Below are 17,270 nucleotides of genomic sequence, written 5' to 3'. Positions count from 1 at the left end.
ACATGGCCATGGGATCTGAGTATTAACTTTAGCAGCGCGGTTAACTTTTTATATGCCCTACTTTGCTTAGTGTGGTGTGGGCCTAATTGCATTCCTTTCATGGGTTTGCCAAATGCTTTCAAATAATGTTGCTTTTTATTTTATATATTAGCATACAGTTGTCTATGACTTCAGCAAATAATGGATTTGCTGACAACTGACCAATACACAAAAGTACCATTTGGAAATTCTGCATGTGTTTCAGGGCAGCAGATCTGTACCATACGCAGAATGTAACATATAAGCAGTATGCAGACACACATAATGCTGATGCACTCTGTTTCTGTAGTTCTTTACACATTGGAAAGTGTGGGGCGAGTCATATCATTGCACATCTTAATTACAACTATATGCTTCAGTGCTCACTGTGCATGTACTGAATTTTCAGATTGTAATTATGTTCACCAGTCCATACAACCTTATATTATCAGTTAATACAAAAACAATCTGAATTGGCCTTAAATATTAGAATTTTAAGAATTATGTCAGTCTTGGTGTCAGGAAAGATTGTGTACAGTAGTAATATGACTATTTTAGTTTCTAGAGTGGATTGCCTGTGGGCCAGCGGTATTCTTTTCATGGAAAATAAAATACACAATTTTCCGACACTGCCTAGAACATCATTCATTTAACTAAAGAACATCATTCATAACAGAGAACTGACAACAGAGCTGGTCAGAATGGCCATAGGATGGCGCAAGCAAAATAAATTTCTTACGGATAGAAGATAGAAATGGCTTGCAGCCAACTTTATGATAATAGCCATTGGTTGCTTTCCCAGTACAGTGTCTACTGCATACCCTCATATGCAGTCCTCTGAATTGCATTAACTATATTTCCCATTTTTGAATGTGACTTGAGAGATACTATATTTAGTAATTTAATGTGCAAAATATTGCATCTGTCACTAAAACTATTTTTCATCAGGCTTCCGTTTTCTTGGCAAAAGAGAAAGGGCTAAAAATAGGCTAGCATCTCTAACTGTTCTTTGTATGTTACTGTAGCAACTAGAGTCCATTTCACCTTTTCAATTACTTTGGTGGTTTGCACACGCTCTGCTATTTGGCCTCATTTAAGAGCTTGCTAATTATGCTGAAGTTAAATACTCTGATGCCCAGTTAAGTGTGTGGAGAACACCATGCTGGTTTTCCTTAAGACATCACCTGAAACTGCAGAACTCTACAGTTTCCAAGATTAATGCTTTGTTTTCATCTTTTGATGGTGAGAACACTTGCCAAGCATAGCAAAGATACGATCTCCTTATCCCTGTTTTACGAAGCATGCTGCATATTGGTACAGAAGTCCTTATTTCTCAAATGTACCCACTTTCAGGGGTAGCTTTTTGTGAGCACTGTTGGGTTGCAGCAGGAAGTAGGAAGCAGTAAAGCCCTGTTGCACAAGACGTTCATTTGCATTTCTCTACATCTCAAGTAAAAAATTCGTGGAATTTTTTGAAAAGCACAGAAGTCTGAAAAAGAAGATAAGAAAGGTTTTTGTGTAAAATGCAAGGCAAGATGGATTGTCCCATCTGTGTTACCAAATATCTCTTTAAAACACTGCAGTCTCTGCTCATAACAGAATCGTAGAATTGTAGAGTTGGAAGGAATTGGCCATCCAACCTTTGCTTAAACATTGAACAAGCAGCGCCTCTTTTTTGGGGGGGGGGGGGAGGCAGCAGTGGCAATCTAACTGCAGACATTCCTGCATGAGAAGGATTGCTTAGTCTGGCTTCAGGCCTGGACTGAATCAGCCTTGGTCACCCTGATTGATTACCTTTATCTCGAGAGAGATTGGCGGGGGGGGGGGAGGAGTGCAGCCCCGTTGATTTACCTTTATCTCTCAGCAGCATGCAATACCATTCAGCATGTATCCCCAAGGAGGACAGCCCTGCCCACCTGTCAAATTTGGCCTCTGCATTTTTTGGACATGGGGGGAGGGGGATACCCCAAAAACATTGGAGGGGGAGCTGATGCCCTTGATAGGAGTCTTCCCAGAATCCAAATATGCCCGGTAATCAGATTCATATAGTTTGCCTCATGCCTGTATGCTGTGAGCTTGCATCTGTTAAACAACTTTCTGGTTAAGTGAGCAGACCTTTTGGATGGAGGAAGGCTGCTGGTTGTATTAGCACACACACAAGCTGCAAGAAATGGGGTGTTTCAAAGTGGCAATTCTGAAATGTATGACAGAGTCATGCCCATTGCTATTTGATGCAAAGAGGGAGGGGGAGGGAGAGTAGCCTGGAAGTTCAGAAAAGCCAGTTTTAGTTGATGCATAAATGCTTCTGAAGTCCTCTTACAGCTAGTGTATAAGACCTTCAGAGGACCATTTTGGTCTATTCTAAATGGTTACTACCAGCTGCCAGAACATACATAAAATTGTGGACGTACAGCATTTTCTCCTGCTTTTGCATTTTTCCACATGCAAAGCCAGTGAACAGCTTTTGTTTGCAGGAGGAAATTCTCTGAAGAAATTCTCTAAAATGCTTGCTATAACTGTATAGTTCTTTTTCTAAATAGAGCTTGGCATTGGTTTTTCGTCCTTAAACCCTTGGCACAGGGGCATGTAAGCCTCGCTTCAACACAAACGAATGGAAATTCTGAATGTAACCAGTATGTTGCAGTGTAAAATTTTCCAGGGTATTTATATGCAAGCAGCTACTTTCTGAAATATACATTGTTCAGATTGCAAGCAGACAAAATTGTATGTGGTTGTTTTGCACGGCGGGGGGTGGGGTAGGGATGAAGGCCTGCATATAGATTTGACTCTGTAGGAAGCTTACTCTACAATTTTTCAAAATGAAACTATCCATGTAGGGACCTAAAGGAATCCTGTGGGCTGATGGTGCAGTTTGCATTGAATGCCTGTATTAGTTCCTTTTGGGCAGTTTTTATTCTTGTTCAGATGCTTATTACAGTTGCATTAGTTTCATTCCATCTACATTCCCAACTGTGTTTTCAGCAAGTATTCTTAAGCTTTATATTCTGGGTTGCTCAGTACTTCACAGCAATAGCTAAAAGAGCAGCCTAATTGTAACTGTTCCCGTTGATCACAACCTGAATCAGTGCCATTTGCAAGTTATGCCATTTTTCAGTCAAAGTCATAACAGAAATGGCAAGGAGCTTATATAGAAGAACTCAGAAAGATTTATCATTTCAATAGGCATAAAACATTTAGTACATCTGTACTAAAACCAGCTTGGACAACCATGAACATAGGCAAGCTTACATGCCAGCATAATCTCACTGCATTTTCTACCCTTTCAACTGATGTCATATAAATTGACTGATCACTTTCTTCAAAACAGACAATTCATTGGCTAATTATATGAATCAAGCTTTTAACTTTTAAGTCTGCTTGTATGATAAGGTAAAGGTACCCCTGACCATTAGGTCCAGTCACGGACGACTCTTGGGTTGCGCGCTCATCTCGCTCTATAGGCCGAGGGAGCCGGCGTTTGTCCGCAGACAGCTTCTGGGTCATGTGGCCAGCATGACTAAGCCGCTTCTGGCAAACCAGAGCAACGCACGGAAACGCAGTTTATCTTCCCGCCGGAGCAGTACCTATTTATCTACTTGCACTTTGAAGTGCTTTCGAACCGCTAGGTGAGCAGGAGCTGGGACCAGACAACGGGAGCTCACCCAGTCGCGGGGATTCGAACCGCCGACCTTCTGATCAGCAAGCCCTAGGCTCTGTGGTTTAGACCACAGCGCCACCTACTTGTATGATAAGCAGAAGCAAAATAAGGTAATACTTATATTAAAGGTTATATATCCATTATATTAATTTTCATTAATGGTTACCTGGGCTGTTGTGCATATAAACACACAGAAGGCCCAGCTTCTTTCTGGATGATGTTTCATTGTTAAAGGAGTCATTTTCTGCCAGTCTGTTGACACGCAGGCCATTTTGAACCTGGAAGAGTACAGGGCATAACAGGGCGGGCTTATGCATGTTCCGCCATGGTAAATGTTTGCCATCTGTAGTACCCTTCTTCGGACATAAATACGAGAAAGTAAACATGTAAGAGGACAGTGGGGAGAAGAGCACTAGCTCTGCCACTCTCCATCACCATTTTCATTGTCTTCCAACTTGTGCAAGTCAGTGCAAATTGTGGCAAAAGGGGTGGAATTGTGCATTCATTAAAAGGTAAAGGGGCCCCTGACCGTTAGGTCCAGTCGTGACCGACTCTGGGGTTGCGGCGCTCATCTCGCTCTATGGGCCGAGGGAGCCGGCGTTTGTCCGCAGACAGCTTCCGGGTCATGTGGCCGGCATGACTAAGCCGCTTCTGGCGAACCAGAGCAGCGCACGGAAACGCCGTTTACCTTCCCGCCGGAGCGGTTCCTATTTATCTACTTGCACTTTGATGTGCTTTTGAACTGCTAGGTTGGCAGGAGCTGGGACCGAGCAACGGGAGCTCACCCCATCACAGGGATTCGAACTGCCGACCTTCTGATCGGCAAGTCCTAGGCTCGGTGCTTTAACCCACCGCGCCACCTGCGTCCCACCTGGTGCATTCATTACCTGGATTTTAATGCTTAAAGAGGCCTAGATCTGTGTCAGCCACATTGAGTACTGTGTTTCTAATGCATATGTTGAGGATTTGTAGCCAACTAAATTGCTGAGCATGTGGAATGACTTCCAGGAGTGCAGTGGAACTGCTCCTCTCAATGTGTGCAAACTCCAGAGCTGTTCTAGGCATTCCCCAAAACCTCTGGAGTATATTTGGGGGGGAGAGGGGAGGGGAAGTTTTGTTGCGCTCACAGAAGTATTCTATACACATACATAGTTGAATACAGCCCTTAGTTTCAGTTTAACTTCTTTTTATTAATGTTTTTAATGTGCCATTACACTGCAAACCTCCTTGAGAGGTCTTTTGTCCTTAAAGGTATCTTCAGAGTCTTTAAAATGGCTTAAGAATCTGCTTCGTTGTGAGGTTGTGTGTTTCACCACTCAAACGGATTGGGTTTTAAACCATCTCAAGTAGGCACAAAAAGTCAATTTAAATCAAGTTTCCCATTTTATAATTCCTGAGCAAGCGCAGATATGGATCACTTCCCATTTGGCAAGAAGACATGAAGCCTTTTATTTTCTAAATAGAACAGAAATCGCAAATCGGTTTGGGTTTTTAAAAGTGCTAACATTGGGAGCCCTTGCTGTGTGGAAGGTTGTTACCATTCGCCCACATCCCTGCCGTCTTTTAAAACAATGAGGTTGGAGTCCTGCAAGCAGCGAAATGTACTGGACCCAGTCCAAAATATTAAGAAAACTTGAAGAACAACCTGGTTTTCCGTGTGTGTGTGTGAGAGAGAGAGAGAGAGAGAGAGAGAGAGAGTTTGCTTTCTCTCCTTCATAGGCAGGCAAGAAATTATACTGTTAAGAGCTTTGAAATGACATGGTTTGCCACAGACTGCAGGAGGGAATGGAAAAAAATCAGCGTAAACACATAACTGCAGCTTTTGTATGAATAATGTAGCCTTCGTGTTTTTATAACCCTACCATAAAACCAATCCTGCATTAAAAAGCAATCAGAGTTATTTCCCTGCCCAGCTCTGATTGTCTTTGTGTACAAGTTGAGAGATGTATTGTACCTTTCCAGCCTCTCCAACTGCCTGTGCCTATTTTTATTTGTCAAGCTGGGGCTAGGCTGGCCCCATTCCAGATGTGTCTCACAAGATTTGGTGCTGATGATCTATTTATAGAACTGTGGTTCCATTGTCATGACAACCGTGCTAGAGGCCAAGGCGGCTGGGAGCTATTTCTGGACTTGTGCTGTAATGTAAAACTGATTGGGAGGGTTAGTGCATCCTCTAAGCCAGACTAACTTTAGACGGGCAGAAAAAGAAAAAAGACATCTACAGTTTCTTTAAATAGACTTTCCTTTTCTCTTCTTGCCTGCCTGCCTGCCTGCCAGTCTGTCTGTCTGTCCTGTAGGGCCCCAGCAATTTGCGAACGGCGTAGAGCTTACTCTCCCACAGTAACTAAACACAATTCTTGCAGCCTCCACTACATTTTGCACGCTTGCGTTTTTAATTATGTATTTGAGAAAGGGCTAGTAAAGCATAGGCATGCTGGGTTTTTGTTTTGTTTTGTTTGTCAAGGAAGGGTTCTTATTTTCTTTCTGAAAGTAGTGCAGTGCAGCACAATAATTTTATGAGATAGCTGTGGTCTTCATATTCTGTAGTTTTAATTTTGTATTATTATTATTATTATTATTATTATTATTATTATTATTTTTAAATGCTCTTTTGAATTCACACACCATAAAAGGAACTGCAAAAAAAAGATTAAGACAAGACGATACCAAATATATTGAATCATAGTTTACTGCTTTTTCATTATTTGTTTGAAACTTTGACCAGTGGTCCTCTTCCACCTCCCAAGTGGCTGGAGTTATTCTGTAATTAAAGCTGATCCCATTGTGAAAGCTGTTTTTATGTTGCACCCACGTTTGCTGTTCCTCCCACAAACTCCAAAATGTATTTCATGTATGTAACTTTATTCAGAGATGGACGTTTCAGCACAGTGCTTTTATTCGAAACTGCTTTCGAAGTTAACATATGCACTTCAGTTGTTAGCACTTTTAAGCATGAAACATCCATCATTTTTATCATTTGAGCTGAAAGGTGTGGTTTTATTTCTGCAGACAAATGGCAGCTTTGGGTTGTTGTTTTTTTTGAGAATTTATAATTCTTTCTAATATTTTAAACAGAGTTTGCATAGATGTATGCATAGAAGACAGTGAATTGGGAAGTTTTCTGTTCAAATCTCACTTCAGACATAAACTGATAAGCCTGTAAGCAAACCATTTTTTCAGTCATAGCATACGTAGTCTCTTTCTTCATGCACACACTGCAATATGAATATATAAAACATGCCTCTCCCTCATAGGGCTGTTGTATACATAGATGGTTGAAAAAATAGATTGCAGTGCTTAAAATAGTGTCAGAAAAAAAGTTGCTTTTGGTTCCTTGCTTTTCGCATTAATTTTGTCTGGTTCTTAGAATCTAAATGGGATTATTTTGTCGAGAGAGGAGGGCACAATGTTGTTTATTCTAAATTCAGTTTACATTTTTAAGTATCTTGTTTTTGGCATAACCTCCCCCTTTCATTGAGGCAGACAGTCCTTTGTTGGCAAGTTTTGTCTAACTTTTCTTTTCAGTGTGTGAGTTTTAAATTTGTAAATTCTTTGATGTTCGCATAAAGAAAAAGAACATTTTTACTTATGCATGTTTTATGACAATTAAATGTGAGCATATCTTGTTAAAGTGAGGAGGTAAAACCAGAAGTTTAAGAAGAGACCGAAAATGATAATTCCATTCTCTGCTCTTGTGGACTCACCATGCAGCCACACTTTTAACTTGAAATGGCAGATTTGCCCCGATCCTTGGTAGGGAAGAATTTAGGAACATAATTGTCCCTTTGGAAAAGAAATTCAAATGCTCATTATGCTTAAAGAAAATGGGAAACCCAAAAGTACTTTTTTTTTTAATGTTCATTTTGAAAATAAACTTGGAATTTGTACAGAAGTACTTCCGGCATAACATTATGGTCTAGAGAAAAGATACAGAAATGTCAGAAATCTAGAAGGAAAGATCATTCATATTCCCATAGATGGTGTCGCTACAAGTACAGCTGGCGTTCTCTTCCTAATCTTAAACATTGTCTTGTTTTAAGATTATTCTTATTCTTATTATTTTGGCATATTAGCCCAAAACAAAAAGTATTTTACTTTTGAGATTGAGATTTGAGATTGATAATTTATATGTGTATGTCAACCTCACGTTAGTTCAAACCAACTAAATATTCAAACGACTATTTCTCAGAAGGCAAGATTACTGGTACTCTTTTTCCTTCCTTCCTTCCTTACTTTTTTCCTTCCTTCCTTCCTTCCTCCGCCCCCCCGCCTTCTTTTTTTTTTAATCCATGTAAAGTGAATTAATACTTAAAGGAGAGGGGCTTGGATTTTTTTTCCTCTCCCAAACACGTTCAGAACAAGTAGAGCTAATAAATGGCAGGAGTACTGGATTTATTTGTGTTTTTAATGACTCCTTTTGATTCTTTTCCGGTTGGGTAAATGGATGAATCTTTTGCTTTGGGAGCTGCATGTTAATCTTTCCATAGTTGTCTTTTTCTGGTGCAGCAGTGCTCAGTCACTGATTCAGATGCTCAAAACATGAACACAACCTGTGATTGCCAGGTGTGCAGGAGCACCTGCATGTGCCAAAGTTACTAGAGAAGAAGCTCTTGTAATCTAGAAGTTGGTGAATGTTGAGGGAGAGGGTTAGCTTTTAATTTTAGCCCTTGCACTCTTGAGACATTTAAAAATATATTTATAGTTGTCTTAGAAGCAACCCCTCCCAATTTTTTCCACTGTATATATAGGGGGAAAATACAAAGGAGTGTCACGTTCCTACAATCCATCTTATGCCATTGAATTAAATTGAGGCAGGCACCAAATAAATGCTTACAGTATCAAAAGAAATGTGTAAAAGGCAGATTTAGTTCTCAGCCGTTGTGAAAGCTTTGCAAGATGTAAACCTCTCCTGGTTTCACATCAGCTGTCTTGGCTGCAGAGAAGTATGTTCCTAGTGATAAGTTGTCCTTTCCCTCTACTTTCTGCGGAAAGACAGAATCCTAAATTAAATGAAGCTAAATCACACAATATAATAGGCTGTCTTGTCACTATTCCTCACCTTCAGGGAGTCTTAAAGCAACATACAGATTTCTCCAAGAAGAGAATGAAGGGAGGGGGCACTTTGTTTTCCCACTGCTGATGTCTCACGCCTCTATAGTTTGGCGAGCATCTCAGATAGGGTGCCCAGATAAACCATGGTTAAGCAAGACTGTCAAATTCATACACAATGTAAAACCATAGCTTAAACAAGCCTGTGGTTCATAAGTTAAAAGCAAACCATGGTGGTTGATTCCTAGAAAACAATCCAGCTGGGCTGGATTGAGACAAAAACACTTTCGGTTTTTCTTAAAAATTGTGGTTTACTATTCTGTGTCAATCCAAGACAATATTAGAGTGCCCTGGGATCCCTAGTACTAATAACAGAAGTTTGTTTCATCTGAGATTTTCATTTGAGCATTCTGTGTGGCATATCCAGAAAGTTTCTCAGAGAGCTTGCTGCTTTTTTGAAAACCCTAAAGAGCATAGTTAGCCCTTCCTTTGGCCTTTGGGACACCTATCCAGCCATTGTACAGAGCTTAGGGCTCTTGGAGCTTAGCTTAATATGTGCTCCTCTTCTTCTCCCCCCCCCCCCCTTTAAGCATAAATACTGCATTTGGAGAGGATGTGAGCTTGTCTAGCAACCATCACACAATGTCGGGCTTTCCTCTGTCTGAATGAGTTCTGTTTTTGAATGGTGGTTGTTATATTTTGGGCAGAATGAATTTTTTATAGCATTCAGACTTCTTCTACCCACCGTGCATGGAGCCATTGGAGTCCATCTCCTGTAAAGTGCTGCCTCTCCTGTGTCACTGGTGTTTTTCAAGGAAATCACAGGCCTAAAAATAGTTTGCATAAACAACAGCAAGACAGTTGCGTGGTGTGTGTATGTGTTTTTCTGCTTCAATATTTGGAAATCTCTTTTTCGTTTTCTAACCGTGTCAGCATATCCAAAACCAATGGCATTGAGTAGGGAAATAAGAACAACGTTTCTGGGCATTTATTGTAAAAATGAAACTTTTAATATTGTGTGGAAAACCTGAGGCCAACACGGATTGCACTCCTAAGTTAGCATGACTTCCGGTGCCCATAGCCTCCTCCTGAAATATACATTGACATCATGATTTAAACTCTACAGTTTGGAGTCCATAATAATTACCATGCATTTAGCACAGCATGTTGTCATTTGTTGGTGTACCGCCACACTTTATAAAAATAATAACCTAACCCAGCCATCTCAAAAGCCCCTGTCACTTGAGAATTTGTTTTAATTTTTGCTGCTAGTGCACTTTTACGGTGAATCTCACTCACTGGGGATCTTGCTTGAATTCAGAGTGTCCCGTGTGTGTGTCTATAAAATGTGTAATATGTATAACATTTTGTTAATTTATAAGTCTGCTTTCATATACATTTCCAGTTGCTTTATAGCCATAAATTTAAAAATGACCAAAGATAGGTTTAAAAACAATCCTTATAAACACAGAAGCTTTTCTCCCCCGCCCCCTAATCTTCTGCAAAAGCTTCTTAAAACCAGAACGTCTTCCGTCGTTTCCAGTAACTACAAAGAGTGGGGGACTGTTGTACCTCAGCAGGGACACTGGTCCACAGAATAGGATTGTCACACTGAAAGCTCTGCTCCAAGTTGCTACGGAGTCAGCTTTTCATATTTTAGGAATTCCAAGGAAAGACTTCCTTGCAGAATGTAGTGAACTACAGATTATGTAAGGGATAAAGGTGGTCTCTCGAGTAGCCTGGTCTCAAGCTGTATAGGCCCCTTTATGTTAGTATGAAAACCTTGAACTTGGCCCAGTAGCAGGTTGGTAGTCAAGTGTAGATCCCACACATAACGTGTTGCACGGGCAACTCCCAATTTACATGGGGTTTACGCTCTGAGGAGTGCAAGCCTCTGTTAACTCCAGCTGGAAACTGTTTCAGATTGGTTCAGAAATCAGCCAAGCTGCTGCTTAATTTGGGGAGAATTAGCTTGCCTTATTTTGAGGCAGTCTAATGTGAGTCGTAGAAAGCCTACCCATTGCTAGTTGGAACATATAGTTAGACACATTGGCCAATTAAATGAGAAGAAATAATTTGTATTTCCGCAGCGTGTTTCGTTCCTACATCGCACAGAGAAGGATTCAGTTGTCAAGAATATCAGTGTAATACCCTAAAAAACTAATGCTATCAACCAAGTATGCAAATACAGGGTAATATATAATACTTTGCTTAATCATGTGAGACACGAAGACATTGCAAGTTTTAAAAGTTGCTTTTGACATCTAATATGAGGAGAATGTGAAGGAAGAAAAGAATTTCCCCACTTGGGTTTGTAGTCGGATTTTTTAAAGCTCATTGTTCAACATTGCTGTAGTGGAAGAAGAGGTCAGGAACAGATTTAAGGTGAATCGTGAGAAAGGCAGTATGTGGATAAATGGCCCAGGTTTTCTGTGACGTCTCCATCTTTTACGTAGTGGTATTGTCTCAAAACACAATACGATGAAAGCAGTTTTGTTCTGTGAATTTGAGTATGTATAGTTCTGACTCCTACCTTTTCCCCCTCTTCTGAAATGGTACATAATTTTAAGTTAATTCATTGTAAATTGTAATTTGATTTCAAGTCTTTATTTTAATGTCATCGCCATGTGTAAGTAGGAATCTTTTGTTACGGAGACCCATTAGGACAGGCTACATAAGGAGCCCAAGAATTACTAAATTGGGTTAGGCAAGTGGTCCTATCTGCTGATTCTGTCCAGCATTCTTTCTACTGATATTGACACATGTGAGTCTTTTGGGACACAATTATGCTCAAGCCCCAGGCTCGCCTCCCCTCCTCCCACTCAGATCAGTTCCAAAGGAGGAGAGTAAAAGTTGCTGCTTTTGATTTTAGCCTCTAATGATTAGGACATTACACCCAAGCCCTTGTTAGTTTCAACTGCTTGGTTAAAAAAAAGTCAGGATCAAACCATCGTTCAAAAACTTGTTTAAAACAGGACGCAGAGTGTTTTCAGTCACCTCCTCCTGGCAAGTGGAGGGGGAGACACAAGCCCAAGGTTTGAGTAGACTTGCTTACATAATACTAAACTGTGGTTTCGAATTACATCTGAACAAATCCTGCCTCTGATTATAAGGAGTGAGATTTTAACTATCCTAGCTAATAGCACGCAATAGACTTTAGTTCTCTCTGCAAATCCTTTAAAAAGCGAGTAATGGTACTGCTCACTGTAATATGATGTTATCAGTTTCATGGGCTAATTTCAAATCTTGTGACAAGGGTATTTCCTCTTAAGACAAAGAATTATATTCGTGTGTGTGTGTGTGTGTGTGTGTGTGTGTGTGTGTTTAGTATGACTTTGTTGCTTTGGTTAAGCACCTAGAATTACTCATTTTAGAAGTCCCATATTGCAACCACCAAGGCAGTTTCTTTCCTAAGCTATGAAGCCCTATGTGACCTTAATGGTTTCATCTTTCTCCCCACGCGTACATTTTTATTTTTCATTTCTTTTGCCTTCCGAGTTCCATTTGCCTTGTTGCTGTTTTTTAAGGCACATGTATGTGAATATTCTATGCTTGAGTTATAACATTACGATTATCGTTATGCATCATTATTCACATGCATAACATGGGAATAAGAGTCCAACCACATCTGGGGGGGGGGCACAGGTTCCTTACACCTGACGTTATTTCACACAAATCCCACCCTCCTGCTTAAGCTCCATTCAAAGGGTTGTTAGTGTATACGAAGAAGAAGTTGCTTACTTCTTTTCATTTCGGATCATACTTACAAGGTATTCCAGATTTCTGCCTTCTGTCTGCAGGGGAGCTACCTGACCATGTTGAAACCCAAACATCTTATCTATTTGTACTAGTAATTGAAGCTTGCGTTTTGCACATTCCTGGCTGCTGCCGCGGTGGGAGACCCCCCCAATAAGGGATGATTCAAGTACAGTATGCAAAGTAGCAATAGAAACTCAATCACCCCATACGCAGCTTATTCTGTGCTGGAGCACCGTCCTCTATCATTAGGGAAATAGCATGTCTTCAGTTGTGACTGTTACATGTAAAACACACGTACCAAAACCATTCAGACTTTTTAAAGAATCGGAGTATCTCAGGCTGCATGTGTACCTTTCAGCCATCTTTTCTTTTTCTTTCTCTTTACTTTTTTAAAAAAGTAATCTGTGCGGTTACTTTAGTAGACACCAAATTAATCATTCTATGTCATGTGGAAATATCCTAAAATGTGTGCTATGCTAAGTGAGGGAGACCCACAATGGGGTGAGATAATACTGCAGCTTGGCTTTATTTATAGCTTATACTTCGATCTCATGGCTATTTTAATACAACTCGCTGATGTGGAAGCTGTGTTTCTGGCCCTCTGCTGGATGACACTGATAAATACATTTTCCTGTTACTTTAACAGCTTACTTTTAGAATAACGTGTGCTTTCCCCAACATATAAAGAAAATCAAAATATGAAAAAAAATCAAGAATAAAAATATTTAATGAAACCTCAAGAAACACCTGGAAACAACAGTAGATTATAAAAGAATGTTAGCAACGGCTATTATGCAATTTTACCAATGCAGATCATTTTTCCTCTCTAGTTTTCTAGACAAGATTGACATAGTCAAGCAAAATGAATACACACCGTCTGACCAGGTGAGTAAAACAGCTTGTGAGAAAACAAGTTGACACATTTGTTTAAACATTTATGCTCTGCGTTTCGGGAATGTCCTCTACAAAGCACCTTACAACGTCAAATAAAACCCAGCTCTGCCTGACAGTACACTATAAAAATGCAAAATACCAGTACAGCTAAATAACAGAGCCACTTTTTTTTTTTAAAGGCATATAGAAATAGAATAGAAAACATAATACAGATCATAAGGACAATATAAACTAACAAGAATTGAAAACTGCAGAAGTAAAATAGGCTAATTTGGGAAGGGGGGGAGTTTTCAACAATATGACAGTGTTGGGGCTGTGAAGGAAGTGAATTCCAGAGCACTGGTGCCCCAGCACTAAAAGCACCTGCTTGAGTGGCAGGATTCCATCCCGCAGGGGCATATGCCACCATCAGCAGATCTCACAGGTCTAAGTGTCTGGCATGGGATGTTCTGGGAGAAGCAGCTTCTCAGATACACTGATCCAGGACCACATAGGCCTATGTTTACTCACTATTTTTCTGTGTCCAATCCCCTTGTACTCACTCACATGCCACCATTATTATTATTATTATTATTATTATTATTATTATTATTATTATATTTCTTATTTATACCCCGCCCATCTGGCTGAGTTTCCCCAGCCACTCTCGGCGGCTCCCTCAAGTGTTAAAAACAATATAGCATTAAATATTAAAAACTTCCCTAAACAGGGCAGCCTTCAGATGTCTTTTAAAAATGGGATAGCTGCTTATTTCCTTGACATCTGATGGGGGGGCGTTCCACAGGGCGGGCACAACTACCAAGAAGCCCTTGGCGCTGGATCTCAGTGAACAATGGGGGTGGAGACGCTCCTTCAGGTATACAGGACCAAGGCCATTTAGGGCTTTAAAGGTCAGCACCAACACTTTGAATTGTTCTCGGAAACGTACTGGGAGCCAATGCAGATCTCTCAGGACCGGTGTTATATGGTCCCGGCGGCCACTCCCAGTCACCTGTCTAGCTGCCGCATTCTGGATTAGTTGCAGTTTCTGGGTCACCTTCAAAGGTAGCTCCACATAGAGTGCATTGCAGTAGTCCAAGCGGGAGATAACTAGAGCATGCACCACTCTGGCGAGACAGTCCGCGGGCAGGTAGGGTCTCAGCCTAAATGCTGACCAACCTTTTGATAGTGCTGCTTATTCTGATCTCCCCCCAATAAAATACTGTCCTGTCTTTAAGGCTCGTTTTCAAGCCCATCACATTGTGGAGAGAGGGCAGGGGACTCCTTATTAGTAACTGGCCTTTTCCCCCCCATTTTCTTTAAGGACCTTCTTAGATGCAGAGTTCTGACATCAGGAATATTTGAAACCAAGTTTCAGGTGGACAAAGTAAACTTCCAGTAAGTATAACTAAACATGGCACTCCAGTTCAGACTTGATTAAGCTAAGCTTTTCAAACATATTTATCATGTGATAATTAGATAAAATCTTGTGTAAGTACAGTGGGATAACTGTTTTGGATAGAATCCTGTAGATTGGATTGCAAAAAGATTCATGTATTTTTACTACTACTACAACAACAACAACAATAACATGCACCAAATATTTAATCAAGTTTCAACTTGTAAAAGTGATAATTGGAAGAGTACCTTTTGATTAACATGCTACTAAGGCCCTTGTATAAGTTGTCAGAGCCTGCAGAGCTCCACATAATTTTAACTTCTCGTTTTGGTGGACCCTAGTTGAGAGGGAAGGATCTAAAGTCACTTCACTGATTGTGTCAAATACACTGCTTCGCTGGCTCAGACACTCAGTTTAAATAAGAGAAGCTCTAATGGGTCACTCACACATTTATTTTCCTTTCTAGCATGTTTGATGTTGGCGGGCAAAGAGATGAACGCCGAAAATGGATCCAGTGTTTTAATGGTAAGATTGAAAATGCATCATACAAGCTACCTAGTGAATATTTTGTCTTGGCAATGTACATGATATTATCTCCAGCTCCGTTTACATTTTGTCCTTCCCATCTTTTTTGCCCTTGTGCAACCCTTTTCCGTTTACATTCTGACCTCCCGTATGTGCCTAGAAGATCTTAAATTTTGTCCTCTCCTCCATTCTCCCCCATGCTCTACCATTCCTTTCCACCAGAAAGAGATTAGAGCACAGAGAATGCTTGCAAAGGTTTTGAGGTGTTACGGATTATTTTGTTTCTGTTTCTTTTAGATGTGACTGCTATCATATTTGTGGTGGCCAGCAGTAGCTACAATATGGTTATACGAGAGGACAATCAGACCAACCGGCTTCAAGAAGCATTAAACCTTTTCAAGAGTATCTGGAACAACAGGTCCGTCTCTTCCGATCTGATCAGTCATACCCTTAATTAGCAACGCTATATTATAGATCAAGGGAAGTAATAGTGCCACTGTATTCTGCTCTGGTCAGACCTCACCTGGAGTACTGTGTCCAGTTCTGGGCACCACAGTTCAAGAAGGACACTGACAAACTGGAACGTGTCCAGAGGAGGGCAACCAAAATGGTCAAAGGCCTGGAAACGATGCCTTATGAGGAATGGCTAAGGGAGCTGGGCATGTTTAGCCTGGAGAAGAGGAGGTTAAGGGGTGATATGATAGCCATGTTCAAATATATAAAAGGATGTCACATAGAGGAGGGAGAAAGGTTGTTTTCTGCTGCTCCAGAGAAGCGGACACGGAGCAATGGATCCAAACTACAAGAAAGAAGATTCCACCTAAACATTAGGAAGAACTTCCTGACAGTAAGAGCTGTTTGACAGTGGAATTTGCTGCCAAGGAGTGTGGTGGAGTCTCCTTCTTTGGAGGTCTTTAAGCAGAGGCTTGACAACCATATGTCAGGAGTGCTCTGATGGTGTTTCCTGCTTGGCAGGGGGTTGGACTCGATGGCCCTTGTGGTCTCTTCAACTCTATGATTCTATAATTGAGTTGTGACAGCAAAAATACTGTGTAGAGTGCTAAAATGGTGTAAATATAAAATAGAGGAGTTTATGCATTTATTTAGTGAAATGGTCATACTAGTGAGTATTTGAGTAAAAGGCGAAAGATTTATACAATCTGAAGAGAAACCAGAGTATGTGGTGCAACTGTATAGAAATCCGTGAATTTTGGAATAATATATATGAGGAACTCAAAAAAACTACTTGAACTTACTTTTTTAAAAAGACTTGGAAAATCACCATTGACCGTGTATGGGATAACAGCTGTCAGAATATTAGTGGCAAGAAACTGGAAGAGTCATTCAATACCCAGTATAGTGGATTGGCAGAATCTAATGGTAGAATACCTGCAGCTAGGAAAGATGACAGGAAGAGTTACGAGGTCAGACAAAACAGAGAGTTTATAGGGAATGGAGAATATATAAAGAATACTTGAAAAATTATAGTGTAAACAGAAATCTCCTGGCAGAATTAGACTGATCCTTGAAATTCATAAAAGGTAACTGAGGTATAATGAAAAATCACAAGAAACAGGTAACTATGCGGTAACAGATAAAGCACAATGAGAATACTTGGAAGTCTTTTTAAATATTTGCAGCACTTTTTATATCTAATTGTGTGAATAATCATTTCATTAACAAAATACTTAATGTTGAGGAATTCCATAATTATGTATGTTTTTTCTCTTCTTTCCCCCCCCCCCTTGATTTTTATACACTTGTCCTTATCTTGCATTTTTCTTTTCTTTCTTTCTTTTTTTCTTTCTTTCTTTCTTATGTTGTAAGCTTGTAATGGCAAATACTGTATGGATTTATCCATTTTAACTCAATAAAAATTGACTAAAAAGAGTGAGAGAGAAGTATTTGAGGCAAGCAGGAAAACTTTTGGGAATACAGGTGGGGAGCATTTTGCACAGGGGTTCTGTTTCTGGCCCCCGCATGCGTCAG

General features: G+C 40.3%; 1 protein-coding gene and 1 long non-coding RNA gene across 7 annotated transcripts in view; one reads left to right on the top strand and one right to left on the bottom strand.

Annotated features, from left to right (window-relative positions):
• The window catches only part of GNAS (GNAS complex locus), a 177,123-nt gene that overhangs the window by 153,047 nt on the left and 6,806 nt on the right, over positions 1–17,270 (top strand). For all 6 annotated transcript variants that reach the window (XM_081011426.1, XM_081011427.1, XM_081011428.1 and 3 more), the window contains exons 6-9: positions 13,315–13,369; positions 14,682–14,755; positions 15,223–15,281; positions 15,579–15,699. In XM_081011426.1, the coding sequence (XP_080867552.1) occupies positions 13,315–13,369; positions 14,682–14,755; positions 15,223–15,281; positions 15,579–15,699 (309 nt within the window). The remainder of the gene's footprint in view (positions 1–13,314; positions 13,370–14,681; positions 14,756–15,222; positions 15,282–15,578; positions 15,700–17,270) is intronic.
• Positions 712–5,836, bottom strand: LOC308480280. The gene is made up of 2 exons (XR_013987989.1): positions 5,631–5,836; positions 712–1,507 (listed from the first exon to the last, which is right to left on the bottom strand). It is a non-coding gene; the product is annotated as an uncharacterized lncRNA (long non-coding RNA).

This window comes from Podarcis pityusensis (assembly GCF_964106645.2).
Source record: "Podarcis pityusensis genome assembly, chromosome: 6".
Classification (NCBI taxonomy): Eukaryota; Metazoa; Chordata; class Lepidosauria; order Squamata; family Lacertidae; genus Podarcis; species Podarcis pityusensis.
Note: the sequence above shows the minus strand (reverse complement) of the source record. Positions and strands in the feature narration are given on the sequence as shown.